The sequence below is a fragment of the Sinocyclocheilus anshuiensis genome, unplaced genomic scaffold (assembly GCF_001515605.1).
Source record: "Sinocyclocheilus anshuiensis isolate Anshui unplaced genomic scaffold, SAMN03320099.WGS_v1.1 scaffold257, whole genome shotgun sequence".
Lineage (NCBI taxonomy): Eukaryota > Metazoa > Chordata > Actinopteri > Cypriniformes > Cyprinidae > Sinocyclocheilus > Sinocyclocheilus anshuiensis.
The window spans coordinates 500,204-516,011 of record NW_015539889.1 but is presented as its reverse complement, the minus strand read 5'-3'; the positions used below and the strand labels follow the sequence as shown (position 1 = coordinate 516,011).

The 15,808-nt window shown below is 39.6% G+C and overlaps 1 protein-coding gene and 1 long non-coding RNA gene across 3 annotated transcripts in view; both read left to right on the top strand.

Annotated features, from left to right (window-relative positions):
* LOC107685634 (uncharacterized) overlaps positions 1-5,618 on the top strand; it is a 16,144-nt gene extending 10,526 nt beyond the window's left edge. Inside the window, exons 2-3 of the long non-coding RNA XR_001633973.1 lie at positions 608-613; positions 5,552-5,618. This is a non-coding gene — a long non-coding RNA (uncharacterized LOC107685634). The remainder of the gene's footprint in view (positions 1-607; positions 614-5,551) is intronic.
* LOC107685632 (ephrin type-B receptor 2-like) overlaps positions 1-15,808 on the top strand; it is a 160,602-nt gene that overhangs the window by 129,559 nt on the left and 15,235 nt on the right. Inside the window, exons 6-11 of one of the 2 annotated variants that reach the window (XM_016482284.1) lie at positions 8,833-8,957; positions 10,489-10,651; positions 12,155-12,263; positions 12,528-12,592; positions 14,576-14,689; positions 14,778-15,025. In XM_016482284.1, coding sequence (XP_016337770.1) covers positions 8,833-8,957; positions 10,489-10,651; positions 12,155-12,263; positions 12,528-12,592; positions 14,576-14,689; positions 14,778-15,025 — 824 coding nt within the window. Of the gene's footprint in view, positions 1-8,832; positions 8,958-10,488; positions 10,652-12,154; positions 12,264-12,527; positions 12,593-14,566; positions 14,690-14,777; positions 15,026-15,808 lie in introns of both variants that reach the window. The other variant, XM_016482283.1, reaches the window with a different exon arrangement.

The following is a 15,808-nucleotide window of genomic DNA, read 5'->3' as shown; positions in this document are numbered from 1 at the left end:
ACAAACAAACAAACACTAGCTTTCTATTTTTTCTATTCTATCTACTTGTTTTTCTTTGTGTGTGTGTGTATATGTGCGTGTCTATAATATACATATATATATATATATATATATATATATATATATATATATACAGATTGTCAGATTTTTGCTTAGCATGTTTCCAGTCTAACGCACGCGTAACACGTAACAGTTGTTGTCCACCACGGCAAACTCCTGGCAACATTAGCTCCCGGGCCGATAGCATGAGAGTCTCTAACGCACTGTTTGAGCGTAACAGTTGTTGTCCACCACGGCAAACTCCTGGCAACATTAGCTCCCGGGCCGATAGCTTTCTGCATGAGAGTCTGGCACACCCAGATAAACGGCCGACCCATATGCCGTTTCCGTCTGCCAACTCACTCCGTATTGCGTCATTCAGCATTATACACCCCAGATACTGTTTGTTTATCCATTTCATTAGCCCAAGGTGAGCAGTACCACATGTGTCAGGCTTTGCTTAATACCTGAGGAAATGAATTGGTTCCTTATCAGATGGGGGAATCATTGTATGACTGAATTACATTATGCAGAGTCGGGTCTGGTAATCTGGCTCAGGCGCTGTCAGGTGCTGGTGGAAGATTTATGACTTAATTATCTTCAGAATTACTTTAGTGAACTCCCGTCGGGCCACCAGAGACAGTTATGCCACCGGCAGCCTCCGGAGAAAGTGGCGATAGTGAGCTAGATGATTCTATTGCCATGTAATTGAGAAGTGCACTCTTGTACTTTACTCTCTTGACCTTAATGTCGAGAAAGACGTCCATTTTAATATTCAGTATGTGCGTACTTTGGTAAGGCTTTCAGATGGATGTAGATTGCCACCTGTAATGCTGAAGAGCTAGCCTGTGCTTTTTTTTGTTCACCTCGGACATGGATCTTTCCCTGAGAAGGCTGCCCTTTTCATGCCGTGCATCACAAATATAAAGCGGGTGGCCGATGTGGGAGCACTGTGACAGAAGGTGGCAGAGAGGGCACATATGGAAGGTGCCAGGTGGGGTCAGGGGGCAGCCGGTCAGGAGACTGCACCGGACACCTGGAGCACTGGCAAAGTCCAAAATCACAGCTCCCATCCCGTCACATGCTGTTGAATACTAATCACATCAGGTGTCACTGGAGGAAAGCAAGGGCTGTTTCATTTGCATTAGCCAGGGAAAATGGCCTTCATAAGTATGCAGGGCAGGCTGCTGGAGCTGTTGACTATGCAGTGACCAGTGCATAAAATATCCATTTGATTATGCATGTGTACCAAAAAAAAAACGATAATATAAGTGGATTGTTGTAAATTTGAAATCTTGGAAATTGCTTAACGCTTTGATGCTTAAAAATATTTTGTGTATGCATCAAAATACAATACAACATGGATGCTGTGTTTAAATCACTTTCATTTAATCAAGGCCAATAATGTTCACAAAGAACAGTGTATTTTGCTGTAATTATTCTGGATTAGCAAAGTACCACAATGACAGGTGCAAAGGCTCAATTAGACATGTTGATTTATTGCTGGAAGTGGAGAAGTTAATCATGATGTTCTGAAATGTTTAAAAAGGCAGAGAAGAATAAACAAATATCTAGTGTAATATGTGAAACCGCTGTTTGATATGAACCTGAAATTCATTGAGGATTTAAAATATACAACAAACACCCTCTCAGGGCTCTACAGGTACTTTTCTTTTTTTAGGAGCACAGCACACCTTCTGATCAATAAAAACAATTTGCCTTCTCATGACGAGGTGATATTTGACTCCTTAAAATGACTTACAGGGGCATTTTTTTTTTTTTTTTACCTTTGTACTGCCATTTTTCTAACTTTATTAAAAGAATGTCATCTTTTTTGTCAAATTCAAATAATTATTTTTATAAGCTTTTTCAAAATGTTTAATTAAAACAATAGAATAAGAACAAGTAGAATCAGAAGAATAAGTTACCAATCAAATGAAATCAGTATTAACAAAATTCAGTTGTACTACAGAGGTGGCACAGAAGAGCACAAAAGTGGCTTGTAGTTATATTTTCAGACATTTAATGAGGCTCAGAGGTGGCATGAGTGCAATTAAATTCATAAATTCAAGTTGAGATTAATGTTTTAAATGTAACATTTTGAGAAATATTAAATGATTTAAATAACTGAAATGACACTTTAAAAATGAAACAAAAAATTCATTCAGGAACGAATCAAGTGACTGTCTTTATGAATGGGCAATTGAAACATTGACTCATTAGATTCATTTAAAAATGCACATTCATTCATAAACGAAACACTGCTGTGTTTGCTTGGAGATTGCTATTTTCTATTCCAAGAAAATTTTCTATTTATATTTAAATAGAGCAAAATCAGACAACAGTGTTGTAGTCAGGCAATGTAAGTCACTTAATATTAACTTCTTGTTTATTGAACTGTTGTATTAAATTAATATCACATTTGCAAACTCCCTTAATAATCATTAAAAGCTGTCACTCACCTTAGTTCACCGCAATCTCACATAGTTCCATTATAATCAACGAAGCTCTCTACACTGCACTATGAATCTCTTATTTACAGTCTACACTTTGTTTGTTATTATGAGAGGATTCGTGAGCTTGCATAACTCAGCACTGAACAAAACTCCAGTGTTTTGAGCAGTGAGTGGATTCTGATTAACATTGCGTTCAAGGAATCAACAGATATGTCTGTGATACATTACTCAACGCTGCAAAAATGCGTTGTAAGTAATTTGGTAAATAAAATTAGCATTTTAGGAGCCAGTAGTTACCTAGGTAATTTTTTAGACCAAGATCCTATAGGCTAAAATAACATACAGGCTTGGGCTCACATGATTAGCTCACTGTGCTAAGTCTTGTCCCAAATAAGTCATGGCAGGATCACAAAATCGTAGGAGTTAATATAATTTGTCCTGCTCTCTGTTAACAGAAAGAACAAGAGTTGAACAGGTTCCTTTGTTTAGATGTGACATGCCAACAGACCTCTGGTTGTCTGTGAAGATCATGAGATCTGTCAGATGGCAGTCGATATACATCATACCCATTGATTATGCATCTATGCATAAAAGAAGGAATGCTAATGCACGTCATTGGACAGCTGCCATTTGCAGACTTACCCAGGTTTTCTCTAAACACCAGAGTTCCTAGAGCAGCGAAACTGTACAGAGGGTTTCAGATTAGACTCAAACTCTCTGTAAGTGTCTACAATCTTCTTAAGACGCTGGAGTGCCTATTTTTGAATTAGCTTATGGTGTGTATACGAGTACATTAATGCTTCAATCTTTTCCAGTGCAGATGGTTTAAAGCTTGATGAACTGAAAAGGGGGTGCGCTACTTTACGGCACTGGAAATTCTGTACTCTGTGGAGACATAAAACCCTCAATCCAATACAGATGGGAAATAGGGACGCCTGCCAGACGCACTGTTTCTCTCTGCCTCTTTTTTTTTTGGGGGGGGGGTTCTAAAAGTTACATGCAAATGTAGTGGGTTCTTCCCCTCCTTTCTGGCTCTCTCTGGACGTGAGTCTCATAAATAGGGGACACTCGCAGTGTACGTTCCCGCTCAGGAGAAGAACAGCAGCTTTTTGGGGGGGGGTTCTAAAAGTTACATGCAAATGTAGTGGGTTCTTCCCCTCCTTTCTGGCTCTCTCTGGACGTGAGTCTCATAAATAGGGGACACTCGCAGTGTACGTTCCCGCTCAGGAGAAGAACAGCAGCTGCTGTCAGATTGTGCTGGGAAAAACTTGCACTCTGGGGAAGTTTTATCATAAAAGGGGCTAGGGGAGTCAATGGGGGTGGACGAAATTTATAAGCACTGACCTGCAAGGGCTACTTCTACCAACCTTACCAAATCACTATGTCGCTCTTCCACACCACAACTCAGCTACAAATGAGATCCACATGCCTGCCAAACCTATTATACAGACCCATAATGAAGAGCCAATGGGATTGAGAGAACATTCCACATCAGTCAGAGCCTTTTATATGATGATTAATCCAAGCTTTTGGTTACACATTCTTTGCTCACTCACTGTCAGTGGTGAAGTACTGAAAATTTGTACTCACGTATGAGTACTGTTACATTAATGAAATAATACTCAATTACAAGTAAAAGTACAGATGTTAAAAGTACTTAAAGGGGATGTCTAATTCTGTTTCATGCATTCTGACTTGTATACACTGTTGGAGTTGGATTCTAAAACTAAAAGTCTCAAAAGTCTCAAAAAACGAGTTGAGTGTATGACAACGTATTTCTGTGCCAAAGACACTCCTTCAGGGTTCGTATAAGTTTCGGAAAGTTTTTCTCGTGTATGGCCCTGTATGATTTCATAAAGGGCAGGATTTCTTGAATGTGCATTTCTCCAGGAAGAGCGTACCCACACATCAACCAGAGCAAGAGCACGCCCATCAGTCTGCTTCATTCGGGTCACGGAAGTCGTCGGGAACCGATTCTGGATCGAATATATATGGCTGGATCTGATTTTTAGCCATAGTTCATTTAAGTCAATAAAGTTTTTGTTCCTGTTTTATTTATGTCGATGTCACAGCTTGCAGACGATCGCTATGTAAAAGCTTCGCGTGTTCGTGGCCAACGACATGCCTCCAGGAGCTCGACTGTTTTCGGAGAGAAGCAGTACACCTGGATCTGTCTTTTATAAATCAGATAAAACTAAAGACACTTTGGAGATATGAGGGATGCAATACTCTATAGGTACTCAAGATTAACATGAGACTAATCATAATCAAAATCTACTAATGGTTACTTTTTAGCCATTGAAACTTAATGAATTATCAAAAACCACTGAATCAAATCGGAGATCCATGGAGTAAATAGAATAAAGCAATACAAACATAATTTGCTTTCCATTTATTACTCAAAAAACACTTACAGCAAGTGAAAAATATCTGCATACATCTAAATATATACAGCTTTTGATTGGTTAGCACGATTTTGTTTCTCAATGTTGTTTCTTAATCACCACATTTAAGAAACACTATCAAGTCCATAAAACACACCAAAACTCCACAAAGCACAACGGGTGTATTGGTTAGAACATTTGTTCAAACTAGGGATGTCAACGATTAATCGATGATCGATTAATTGTCGATAAGAGATGCAATCGATTAAAGCTATCGATGGTCGATTAAGTCGTTTAATTTTGGGCTGCGCGCGGCTCATGCGCAAAACACGTGCGAGCGACTGTAAGTGCCGGTGACGGTATATAAATGCATCATCATTCATTCATAATGTACAAATTAAGCTTTTAATGTGATTTAAACTTTAAAAGTGCATTAAAATAGAAACAACACAAAGTTCTTCAACATGGAAAGCAATAGAAATGTAGTAACTAAGTCATTTCCCCAGATAATTCTTTCATATCGGGCTCTGCGCTTTGTAGGGCTGCGGGACACAGGACAGATATTCATTCCTACAACTTGTTAATTCGTTCCTACGACTTATTAATTCGTGGCCACTGTCCATGTTTAATTAATTTTGCTCCTTAAATAACCCATGATTTAACTAAAATGAGTGACCGACACTGACTATACGTTTTCCCGGAGCATTCAATTATGTCACTAAACGGTGATGCCACAACTGAGCATCGTTCACTAGTTTCTGCATGGACCTAACTAGCCTAGTGCATAAGGTTTTCAAGCCCTGGGACAAAATGGGATGCGTTAAGGAAAATGTATAGCCTATGTAAGCAATAGGCCTAAATAAAAATAAACCATTTAAAGAGGCGCGTTCAGCGGTCCCCGTGTCGGGATAGGAAACAGTCAACAAAGTAAAATGATCTCAAACGAGCTCTCTTCATGTTATCAAATGATCATAATCACATCTATTCATTTTACAATCCTGCTACTAGCATTTTATTCAGACTAAATCCCCTTTAAATTGGGTGAGAAAGCGGGGTTTTTTTTTTTTTTGAGTAACTTTTGCGCATCCTGTCATGCATAGACAGCATTTTGCAGCATTAAGGTTAACGATTAATTGATCGTTAATTTAAATGACGATCGATCATGGAAATGATCGAAAATTGACATCCCTAGTTCAAACAGAACACACACCAGGACATTTGACTGCAATGGACCGTTCTACGGGAATTATATTAAGCCTTCAAATAAAAGGGTTATTGAGCTGTTGTTTACATTGTCATACAGGCCCGGATCTACAGTGGTGCTAGCTCAAACGAAAGCAAGAGCGTCCTCAGTTGAAGCTGTAATAATAGCATATTGCCTGAACAGATTTGGCAAACAATCCAATACGTATTTGTGTTTGCACTCTGGAGAGTGCTTAAGGTTTCTATTTTCAACGAGTTTTTGCAGTGTTGAGCAATGTAACCAATCACAGACATTTCTTCAAATTGTTCCAATGTGTCCGAACACTCCATCTGCCAGGAAAAAGTTAAGCATCTAGGCTTGCAGATAAATAGTCCTCATCAACTGTACCATAGAGAGCAATTGTGTGGAAACACTGGAATTCTACAAAAGTAGAACGGACATTTTACTAGCTGTGATAATCATGACTGTGAGTGCACTTTCTTGGCTTAGAGGGTTTTTAAGTTGTCACTTTCTTACCCATGATTCTACTGTTTTCCTTTCATTTCAACTGTGATGCCCTGTAACTTTCAGTGATGGGCGGCTGTCATTCCGCAATGAGGAAAACATCCCCCGGTAACCGGAAAACCTTAACAGTCTGCCTTCTCAGCTCTCTCAAATCAGCATATGTTCACCCCTAATGAGCTGTTGTACATGCTCTAACTTTGTTTGCATTATCCAAGATTGGATTTCCAGGAGACAGGCTGGGAGTGATATAAATGCAGCACACAAAGCACATATGTCAGCCTTTAAAGGGGACATCGGATGCGCATTTTCCACAAGTTGGTATGATATTTTAGGGTTTTAATGACAGCATCCCATTTCAGCACATGTCTTTTTAAATGATAATGAGCTACTGCTCACCCTACCCCTCTCTTCCATGGGGGAGTTCGTATATGGCTCAGAGGTGGTCTTATTCAAATAGCTAGCTATCTACATAGAAACCGGCTGCAAATTGAAACAGCTCGCTGGATGACAGTTTCAAACTCAGACAGCTCATAACAAACTGGCTGTGTGTTTTCTTTTCAGCTTTTCTGATCTAGCAGATACGCCAGAAACCTAACTAAATACAAAAAAAGCTATAAAAAAAAATCATCCGATGTCCCCTTTAATATAAATATTCATGTTTAATAAGATGCCTGTATGCTTCCCCATTGAGAAAGCCTGACTGCTTGCCTTATTAGTCCTCCACATACCAACATTAAGGTTGACAAGATGCTGCAGGTCGCTTGCCTTTCATTGCGCAGCTCTGGGCTGGACTGAGCATGACGGTGCATACTGACAGAGGATTCACAAGCCCTCCTGTAGTGCTCAGAGTCCTGGGAAGCCATTTATTATCCTCTGGCATATATTTATTAATTGGCAGGGACAACAAGACTACAGCTTGTTCAGCATTATGTCCTGTGTTTTCCAATAAGTATGTTTGGATAAATGAACGCCTGCTGCCACAGGGCAGACTAGGCCTGTAGCATTTATTACATAATTTATTTGGTTATTTTGCATAGTGAAGTGTTTCAAAATGTTACTGTTTTTGCTGTATTTTGGATCAGATGGGTGCGGGCTTGGTGAGCAGAAGACATTATATTTTATTTTATTATTTTATTTTATTTGTAACTTTTGCTTACATTTATTATTTCACATTAAATTTTAATCATTACATCTTAAGGAGTATGTATAGTAAGCCTATGCTGTAAGTAACATGAACAAAACAGACAATTAAATCATTAATCACAATTAATTTTATGACAATTAATTGAAATCCAAAATATTGCTGATTCCCCTAGGGAGAAAAACTGCTGAAAATGAACAGTGCTCTTCTAAGCACTAGACTCAAGACCTCCTTTATCACCTGTGCATTTGAGACAGATTTACAAGTCAATCTGTGATCTCGAGAGCAGGAAATAAGCACACGAATAAGCCACTTAAGCTCTCCTTCAACCCCGGAGACCGTAAACTCAAGCTGATAGCAGCCACGGGCTTTCCCACAGAGTGGCTTTTTCATAGAGAAGTGCATGCCGGAGGAGAGGCCCGTGTCTTAAAGGGCCTGAGCCTTGGAGATGACAAGGGCCATAAATCCCGGCCTCTCCAAACCCCATACAGCTCCAACTGCATTCCCGAGCATCTCCATTGAGTTTTTCTGACCCGGTATGCCATGCTCCAATGCTTAATAGCTGTTAGGAACACCCTGGACATTTATTTCAGTAATAAACATGGGAAACTTTCTTTTGTACAGCAGTTAGGTAGGTTACCAAAACAACAGAGACACTAATATAGGGTTTGACACTCTTTCTCTGTAATTACCAAGCATGCTGATAAAAAATAAACTCTATAATCCACAAATTCAAAGACACAAAATACCAGTTGTGTTCACCATACTTGTGGTTTTCACGAGTAGAAATTGTACCTAGTTTTATTTGTTTTCAGCACACCACAAAATTAGTCCGCCTTCCTTTTGAGGAGAATATAACAAGAGATTTCAGGCTAGATTAAATCGCGTTGAGGAACCATGACCAATGAGTGAGACTGGCCTGGAAATTCCCCTTGCCACTCTGTTTATGTCGCTCAGCACAGTGTAATTTACATCTGTTTAATCACACACCAGGATCTGTGCTTTAATGTCACTGTTGCTAGATCTAATGTGTAAGTTGATCCACTGGGTGATTTGCATAATTTTTAAATGCTGTATATAATATGCCTCTGTCTTTTTTTTCAGCTCCTTCTACAGTGTCTATCATGCACCAGGTCAGTCGTACCATTGGCAGCATCACTCTATCCTGGTCCCAGCCAGACCAGCCCAATGGGGTCATACTAGACTACGAGCTGCAGTATTATGAGAAGGTATCACATAAACACACTTGATTAATGTATAATACATGGTACACATTTTTTATGCAGAATGCATGCAGTGCATTTAACATTATTATAAGCATGCATTAAAAATTCTCAGTTTTGTAAGAGTGACTTATAAATGCATAAGTTAAAATTAAATTGCTATTGTTGTTAATGTAATAATAACAATAATAATAATACATATAGCTGCAAGCAGCAATTAAGGGGCCAAGCACTACAGAAGCAAGCAAGGCAGCAAGCATCAGACCAACTGTAGCAGCGAGTAACTGAAGCCATTTTAAGATGATTTTAGTCAAAATGGCTGAAAAATCATAAATACATCCACTAGTGATATGATTTAATGGCTTATCACTTTTGACCAATAGGTAGTGCTGTTATCAAATCGATGTGGTGTGGTCTGTGTGAGGTGACAATGGCACACACAAAGTTTGGTGTCAAAATGTCAAAGCTTTGCAGAGATACAGCCTCAGACACAGTTTGGTATCATTCCAGCAAATTCGTTGATGCGTTAAACAATAACCATTTTGTGTATTATTATTATTATTATTATTAATGTTGATGTATTAAAGTTCCTTGTGAAAATGATTGTTCGTTTACAGTTGCTGTTTAATTGAGGGTTTTGGCAGCTGTTGGATATGAATAGCGAACTCCTGTTCTGTCAAGCGCTATTACATACGGCAGTCACTCTGCAAAAGACTGTTGTGGTTCGATCTGGATACCAGTCGCTAAAATAACTAAAATATTTCACTGCAGTAAAAAATATATTTCACTCACAGATTCCTCTCTGTCAGCACGGGCCGCAGAAAACACACACATGCTAAGTTGTACATGAGAAACACTCACGCCCACATAGTATGCAGATATTCTTTCAGTCTCCCATTTCGCTCACTTTGTTTTCGCTGGTTGACACACATAAGACAGTTATACCCTTAAATACAACACGCGTAGTTTGACAGATACTTTCTGTCTTTTCTTTCTTTCTTTGTAATACACATACACAAGCTGACGGTCCCCAGGGCTCTGCTCCTGTTCTAACTCTTTCCTCAGTATAATTCCTTTCTCAGACATTGCTAAGGACTGCCTGTCAAAACACTCTTCTCTGACTGCAGCAAAGCTCACATCACAGAGCTCAGAAATAGAGCTGACAGGAAAAAAGCGGAGCACTCAAGTAGTACATGTATACACACACACACAGTCCTACATTCTCTGCTTCTCCTTCACTATCACTCTTTCTCTTCTCTTACACAAACAGACACTCAAGTGGCGCGACAATGGCCACAGCTTTCAGCCCAGACTAATGAATCGTGGCTGGCCTGAAAGTGTCAGCCACCGTTCCTCTGCCCAGGACCCACAGTCGAGCTCTACTGATGGGGTTTGATGAGATAGATAGCCCTGTTAGAGAGCCATATGTACACTCTGAGTCTCTTGTGAGCCTCCAGTGTGAAAAACTTTGACCAAAACGCCACTGGATTTGTAAAATTGATGTCTTTACCTCTTTTTGGTAATTTCTCTGTTTCAGGACCAGACGGAGCATAACTCTTCCATAATAAAGAGTCAAACCAACACCGCAGTCATTCGTGGTCTCAAACCCGGAGGCATCTACGTTTTCCAGGTTCGAGCACGTACGGTGGCAGGGTTCGGACGGTACAGTGGCAAGATGTACTTCCAGACCATGACTGAGGGTGAATATCTAATCAAAATAATGACAAAATGATGGTTTGTTTCTTCCAAAAATCTTCATCATCTCTTCAGATTGGGTCTTTCTGAGAATAAATTACACGCATGATTCTGCCCATCATTCTTACATCTCCCACATCTTATCATAAGAGCAAACCTGTGTGCAGTTGACTTTTCAGTTAACACTTTTATTCAGAAAGGGTGCAATAAACTGATAAAAAGTGACAGTAAACACACATATAATGTTTCAGAAGATTAAGTAAAGGTGGTTATTTTGAACTTTCTTTTTATCAAATAATTCAGAAAAAGAAAATGTATTACGGTTTCCACAAAAATATTAAGCAGCACAGCTGTTTTCAACATTGATAGTAATAAGAAGTCTTTCTTTAAAATATTTTCTTCACAATTATACTGTTTAACTGTATTTGATCAAATACATCCAGCCTTGGTGAACAAGAAACTTCTTTCAAAAAAAGAAGAAAAAAAAGATTAAATATAGACTACACTACATATTTTGTAAATAATAACAATAATATTAAAATTAGTTTCAAAAAATAATATTGTTTTGTTTATTAGGTGGTTAGGATGAGTTTTTTTGGATTCAGTCCTGCTTCCAAAACACTGAAAAGAAAGAATGGTAGCTGAAACATGTCATTGGATGGCTGCCCATCGTTTTGCCCTTCCCAGATCACCTCATTCAGAGGCAGCTGCCTCACTCATGCCTGCTCGCTCTCTAAGCCGCTTATTATGAGCAGAGTCAGAATTAGTCTGATCTATCCTCCTGAGCTCTCCGCTGGCATGATGAGAGACAGCAACTCAGCCAGGTGATCCAAACACGGATGTGTCATGCCAGCAGGCTGCACTCACTTTGAATGATTTAAACCAAGAGGTTTAAAACCGATTAAACAGGAAGTTACAGTGCAGTTGAATTCACATGAGACCCGAAGAAGTTCAGGTTTTTGTTTACTTACTACCTCAGCTTTTGGGAGTTTGGAGCAAGTGTTTAAATGTGGTAAAATCTGGTAGCACGCTAGCACGTACTTAGCCTCTAGGGTTGCAGAGTGATCACAGGGGTTTGTCTGCATTGTGAACGGATAGTCTGTAATTATAAACGAATAGAGGAGAATGAGAAAGCTAGGCAGGAGGGGAAGGGAAAAGAAAGTTCCCCAGGCCTTCCCAACATCCCAGTCCGTCTGTCTTGCACCAATACACACCACCCAACACATTTCCTCCATCACCTGCCCATATGCTGCTGGAGTTAAGCAGTCCAAGTGTACGGCCCCATCTGCCTGAAGGTATCTCGCACAGGGCTTCCTGTCACAGATTCCCCACTGCGAAAGTGTGGAAGTGAGGGTCTTTCACCTGTGTAGACATTCACTGCAAGACTCCTGTGCCTCAGTGGAGTCTGAACTTGCTTCAGGCTGCAACAGATATAGAGACACTCTGCTGGGGTTTGTCAGGAAGTGCTAACTTTTGGATATTTTGTGTGTGTGTGTGTGTGCCTACAGAAGAGTACAACACTAGCATCCAAGAGAAGCTGCCTCTCATCATTGGCTCGGCGGCCGCTGGTCTGGTCTTCCTCATTGCATTGGTGGTCATCATCATTGTTTGCAACCGGTGAGTTCCTCTTGCTGTGTTCTAAACATGTAAACCATTAGCATAGCTTCCCCCAATTATACCAGCAACATGTCAAAATCCTGTGCTTTTGTCCTGATTTGCTTCATTAGCGGACATTTACAGAACAGCAGAGCTTGTAAAAAGTCACTTAATGATGGGGTTGTGTTAACAAGATGACTGTGGGCAGTAGTGAGTGTTGTTTTCATGGCTTTAGCACCTTTTTAAACAGTACAAGTAGAGCTGTTTGCCTTTGTTTGCCTGCAGACGTGGATTCGAGAGAGCAGATTCAGAATACACAGACAAGTTGCAACACTACACTAGTGGCCACAGTGAGTACTTAGGTCTTGAATACTATACACACACAATGTATAGATTTAAAATGTACGTTATGGTTCAAACATTTGGAGACTGTAATGTATTTTGAAAAAAGTATCTTGTGCTCATCAATTCTGCATATATTTGATTAAAAAAATACAATCAAATTCTAAAATACAGTACTGTCCTCAAGGCAGTAAACCATAAACATACATCCACTTCAATGTCTATTTTTTCCTGAATTATTCTGTTACATACATACAGTACACATACTAATGCCCTCCATTTCCCCCACTTACCCACCTCACAAACATCTATTTAGCTACTGTATCTCTTTCACCATCAAACACCTTTATCTCAAAGTTGGACCTCAGTTTCTTAAGATTAATCTGTGAAATAATAATCCTACAGCTTCCCTCGAAATACCATCAGAGAGTGCATTAGCCACTTCCCCTAGAAGTGATTTCGTTGTTCATCTTTGTTCTCTTGCTCAGTTCTTTTTCCACCACTTGTTTATTTTCCCATCAAAGCAGTACACAAAGCTAATGCAAAAAAGCTCAGTGCCAGGTGTTTCAAAGTTAGTAAGATCCATCAAAGATTAATCATAAAATGAGCAATACTTCAGTAAATACCGTCTTAGCCTCGGAGTGCTGTTCCATTTATAAAAATAAATCTTTAAGATTCTCTCGAGGCAATAATTTAAAGCTAAGCTCGCTCGCTTGCTCTTGCTCACTCTCTCTCTCTCTCTGAGGGCTTATAGTTTATCTCTTTCTTGCTCACTCTGCTGAATGAAAATGGTCTGGCACTTTTCCTCAAGTTTTATTTTTCTATGCCCTTCATTATCAATTTAAACAGCTTTTATGCTGTGTAATCAGTGGTGAAGGACTGCTGTAAATTCTGTATTTATTGAAATAATTTCTGGGCCAGTAAAACCTGGAAAATCAAGGTCAGAATTCATCAATTAGTGCTCAAGAGCAGAAAGTGCTCTCATTTTCTCACTTGTACTTGTGTCTTGTTCATTCTTTCCCTCTCTTTGTCTTAAACAGTTTCTGAATCTTAAAGGGAAATATTGTCACCATTTGCTTACCCTCATGTCATTCCAACCCGGTATTATTTGTGAAAAAAAGGATGTTAGGCAGAATGTTCATGCTGCTCTTGTCCATTTCATGAAAGGGAATGGAAATATTCACATTGATTGTCTGCAAAAAAGCAGCAAGAACATACTGCTAAACGTTTCCTTCTGTGCTCCACAGAATGTTACATGGGTTTTGAACAACTTGAGGGAGAGTAAATGATGACAGATTTTCATTTTTGGGTGAACTATCCCTTAAAGAGTGAGCTCTGCTCAGAAGAACTTTCTCCAGCATAGCGCATACACTACAACCTCATGAATTTGTTATAGTGTGACGTTCACAAATCCTTTGATGGTGGATGCCATTCGCTTCTCTCACTCTATTTATCTTCTTCTTGTCTGTTGCAAGAGCACATTTATCAATTCCAAAAACGTCTGCGCAGCCAGATCACCAATAGAAAACCTCTTCAGCTGCATGAAAACACATCTATTAAAATGCCTTTGGATAGATATGGAGCTGAAAGACTGAATAATCGGATTTAAAGCAGGAATGACTTAAGTCCTCACACACTTAAGTTCACCTTAAGCCAATTTACCTGCAATCAAAAGCAATTTGATTGGCAGCAATGGAAATTGCTGATATATGGTCTCCACCGGGGACTATGACTCCCCAGAGGTGATACATACATTTAAAAGGCCTTATCTTTCTCTTGGCGAACACTGTTACACTCCACTGACTGTAGTCATGAGCTCTTCCAATGTCATGCTCAGAATTCAAAGCTGCTGAAAAGCCAGCCATTTCCAAAATTCCCAGAGGCCCATATCACTAATTCTTTCTCACATTTGCACGGACTATTCTGATGTACAGTCTTTTGTGCAGCATTTAAATATTATAGCTGTTTTTTATTTTTTCAAGTATCACCAGGAATGAAGATCTACATTGATCCATTTACGTATGAAGACCCCAATGAAGCTGTGAGGGAGTTTGCTAAGGAGATTGACATCTCGTGTGTGAAAATCGAGCAAGTCATTGGAGCAGGTAATCAAACCTCCAAATGTCCAACAGTGTTCTACCGTGAAGTTTTTCTTGTGCCTTGACTTAAAGAACGATGCATCTCTATCCATAGGAGAGTTTGGAGAGGTGTGCAGTGGTAACCTAAAGCTCCCAGGAAAGAGGGAAATGTTTGTGGCCATTAAAACACTGAAGTCTGGTTACACAGAAAAGCAGAGACGGGACTTCCTGAGTGAAGCAAGCATCATGGGGCAGTTTGATCACCCCAATGTGATCCATTTGGAGGGAGTGGTGACCAAGAGCAGCCCTGTCATGATCATCACAGAATTTATGGAGAATGGCTCATTGGACTCTTTCCTCAGGGTGAGCATTTTTGCCCAGAGTCTTAATTTAATAACTGTGTTGCAATCTACATAACCTAATTGAAAGCAGTGATAAATGTAAGGGAAACAGGTCAATTTAGCTCAAAGGGAATCATTTAAGATTTTAAAGGGAATTTGGACAGAATCACTGTTTTACGGCTGATCACTGAGACGGCCAGCGATTCATTGAATGAGCCATATAACATCAACTCTGCAATGGATATTTATATCCAAAATATAGTGAAACACTATTAATTAGCACAGTAACAAGATCGGCAGTTTAAGACATTAACTTGTGAGCACAAAACACAAGATACTTGTCTTTTCAATATAAATAAGGCTTTATTGGATAAATCTAAGACATATAAACTAATCTAACACATAAACACACGCATTCACACAAGTTGCAGAAAGAGAGAAAGTGAGGAAATAATGAGTTTAAGAGAATGAAAATGTGAAATCCCAAGTTTACAGCAATATGTGCAATTGCATAGATCTGAACAACCATCAATCACTTAATTAACCCTCGCATTGAGTTCCTCAATGAGGTTAAAATTATATTAAGTGCACCAGTTCAGCTAGAATCTGGAGGTACTTGCGTTGCCTGTGAAAGGGGTTCCCTTCCTTGTCTGGTTGCCGAAAGGGGTTTCCCGAGGTTGCTGATTGGCTGGAAGTTCAGTCTTGGGAAGCCAGTGGTTGGGCGTTGGCTGACGACGCGGAGCTGTGGTCTGGTTGAAGTTTTAGACGGCACTTGAGGCACGGCGTTAGGCAAAACTTAACTCAG